This window comes from Octopus bimaculoides, chromosome 7 (assembly GCF_046866305.1).
Source record: "Octopus bimaculoides isolate indiv1 chromosome 7, ASM4686630v1, whole genome shotgun sequence".
NCBI lineage: Eukaryota > Metazoa > Mollusca > Cephalopoda > Octopoda > Octopodidae > Octopus > Octopus bimaculoides.
In genome coordinates, this window is record NC_142934.1 from 62,104,550 (window position 1) to 62,107,049 (window position 2,500).

The 2,500-nt window shown below is 34.0% G+C and overlaps 1 protein-coding gene across 1 annotated transcript in view; it reads right to left on the reverse strand.

The window, feature by feature from the left end:
• Window positions 1-1,962, reverse strand: part of LOC106867698 (glycine receptor subunit beta-type 4) — a 30,365-nt gene extending 28,403 nt beyond the window's left edge. Inside the window, exon 1 of the mRNA XM_089355385.1 lies at window positions 1,558-1,962. Coding sequence (XP_089211511.1) covers window positions 1,558-1,655 — 98 coding nt within the window. The 5' untranslated portion in view covers window positions 1,656-1,962. The remainder of the gene's footprint in view (window positions 1-1,557) is intronic.
• Between the last annotated feature and the right edge of the window lie 538 nt (window positions 1,963-2,500).

Consider the following 2,500-nt stretch of genomic DNA (forward strand, 5'->3'; position numbering starts at 1 on the left):
GGTCGCAGACTAGAACCAGGTCGCAGACTAGAACCAGGTCGCAGACTAGAACCGGGCAATAAATCATTTGGTATCGGGCCGTACAGAGAGAACAAAGTTTTAAATTTTATTTATATTTCATTGGTTATCACAACCTGCAGAGTGTTTTTGCATTATATATTCGTACGCACACATACATGTGTATATATATATATATATATATATATATATATATATATATATATATATATATATATATATATAAATATATATGTATGTATGTATGGATATATGTATGCAAGTATGTATATGTAAATGCATAAATCTATATTTATATGTATCTTTCTATCTATCTATCTATCTATCTATCTATCTATCTATCTATTTGTCTACACACACACACACACACACACACACACACACACACACACACACACACACACACACACACACACACACACAAAAGCAAAAATGCTTGTTCTGAAATCTCTCCAAGAGATCAAGGCAGTAGCTGTACTAAAAAGCAATGTTCGTAGCCACTTCCCCATGGCTGTCCGTTCGAACGGACTTTACTCCTCTAGTAGGCTAACGATGCATAACTGCATTCGATATACTACGACCATATATATAAATATATATATATATATATATATATATAGAGAGAGAGAGAGAGAGAGAGAGAGAGAGGGAGAGAAAGAGAGAGAGAGAGAGAGAGAGAGAGAGAGAGACAGACAGACAGACAGACAGAAAGAGAGACAGAGCGTGAATAAATACAGAATACTAAGGAGAGTATGCATAGTTTTTAAACTCGACAGCTGTTTCTAGAAACTTGGAATTACATAATAATCATGGTGTTCATAGTTAGTAGATAGATTGTGCAAAAAGTTATGGATATGCAACCAGTAATTGGTCGCATAGATATATATCTTACCAGGTTTCTTTCAGTTGCCATCAAGCAAATCCACTCACAATGCCTTGCTCGACCCGAAGCTGTATGTTGTAGAAGACATTTGCCGAAGGTGCCACGCAGCAAGAATATATATATAAATGTATATATATATATATATATATATATATATATATATATATATATATATATATATATATATATATATATATATATATATATATATATATATATATATATATATATATATATAGATAGATAGATAGATAGATAGATAGATAGATAGATAGATAGATAGATGTAATAACTGCATTATATATTATATATTATACTCTTTATTGTATTTTGTGGTGCTTTTGATACCCCGGCCATGGGAAAAATTGTCTCGTATGAAACCGGTCTATGGTGCATAAAAAGAATGGGGACATTTGCTCAGATGCACCGCATAATGACAAAATGTTTAGTGTTGTTTCCACGTCTTGATAATTTACTGAGTACATGTTGTTTATAATTTTCCTTATCAATCATTTTATATTTCCCACTTAAATAATATGTGTTCGTGTTATCCTAATTTATTGCTACGTTTAGGCATTACCCTCGTAATATTAGAAAATTTCTTTAAAAAATGATACAATAAAAGTTAAAGAATTTTGAAAGAAAATTGAACTTACTGCGGCAAATGAAGAAAAATATTAAACGTAATCAGAATCCATTTCAGTGAAGTTGCATATTGTTTGGTCTCCATGCTTCTGTTTTCTTGTCTCTTCATGTCTCGTTCTCAGCATTCTGTTTACCTACCTGAAACATATGGATCAATTACTATGGCAATACTTATTCATACTGTTCGATCTTTATTATATAATTTAGATTTGCAAACGGTTTCCTTTGCTGTAACATGAATTGATTGCGTGCCCTGCAAATGAAACAACCAAATATAACATTGAAGTAAACAGCTTCAAGTCATTTTATTCAATGCAACAGTCACTGAATTATTAAGCTTAACTTAGAATCAATACATTGATTAATCGAGAGAGTATTCTGATTCTTATCGACAAAGATGTTCTGAAGTCCTCTTTAGCTAGCAAGGGGTTTTGGGGTGGGGGGATTCAGTAAATATTTGTAATAACGGAATGGGACTTCACCAGAGTATTTAGTTTTGCTTCGTTTTTCGCATTTTATCATTCAAACATACTTCACGGAGCCGATACTGTTTATTGAACCATGATATACATATACCCCCTTCCCTCCTTCCTTCCCTCCCTCCCTCCTTCCCTCCTTCCCTCCTTCCTTCCCTCCCTCCCTCCCTCCCTCCCTACCTACCTATTTACCTACCTACCGACCTACCTACATGCATACATGCATGCATGCATATATATATATATACAGCGCAGCACTTTGGGTAAGTGCATTCTATTGGGCTATTGTGAATTTTTTTAAACGGAAACTCTGTTGAAGCCCATTATCTATCTATCTATCTATCTATCTATCTATCTATCTATCTATCTATCTATCTATCTATTTATCTAGCTAGCTAGCTAGCTCTCTCGCTCTCTCTCTCCAGACACACACACACACACACACACACACACACACGCATACACACACACATACATA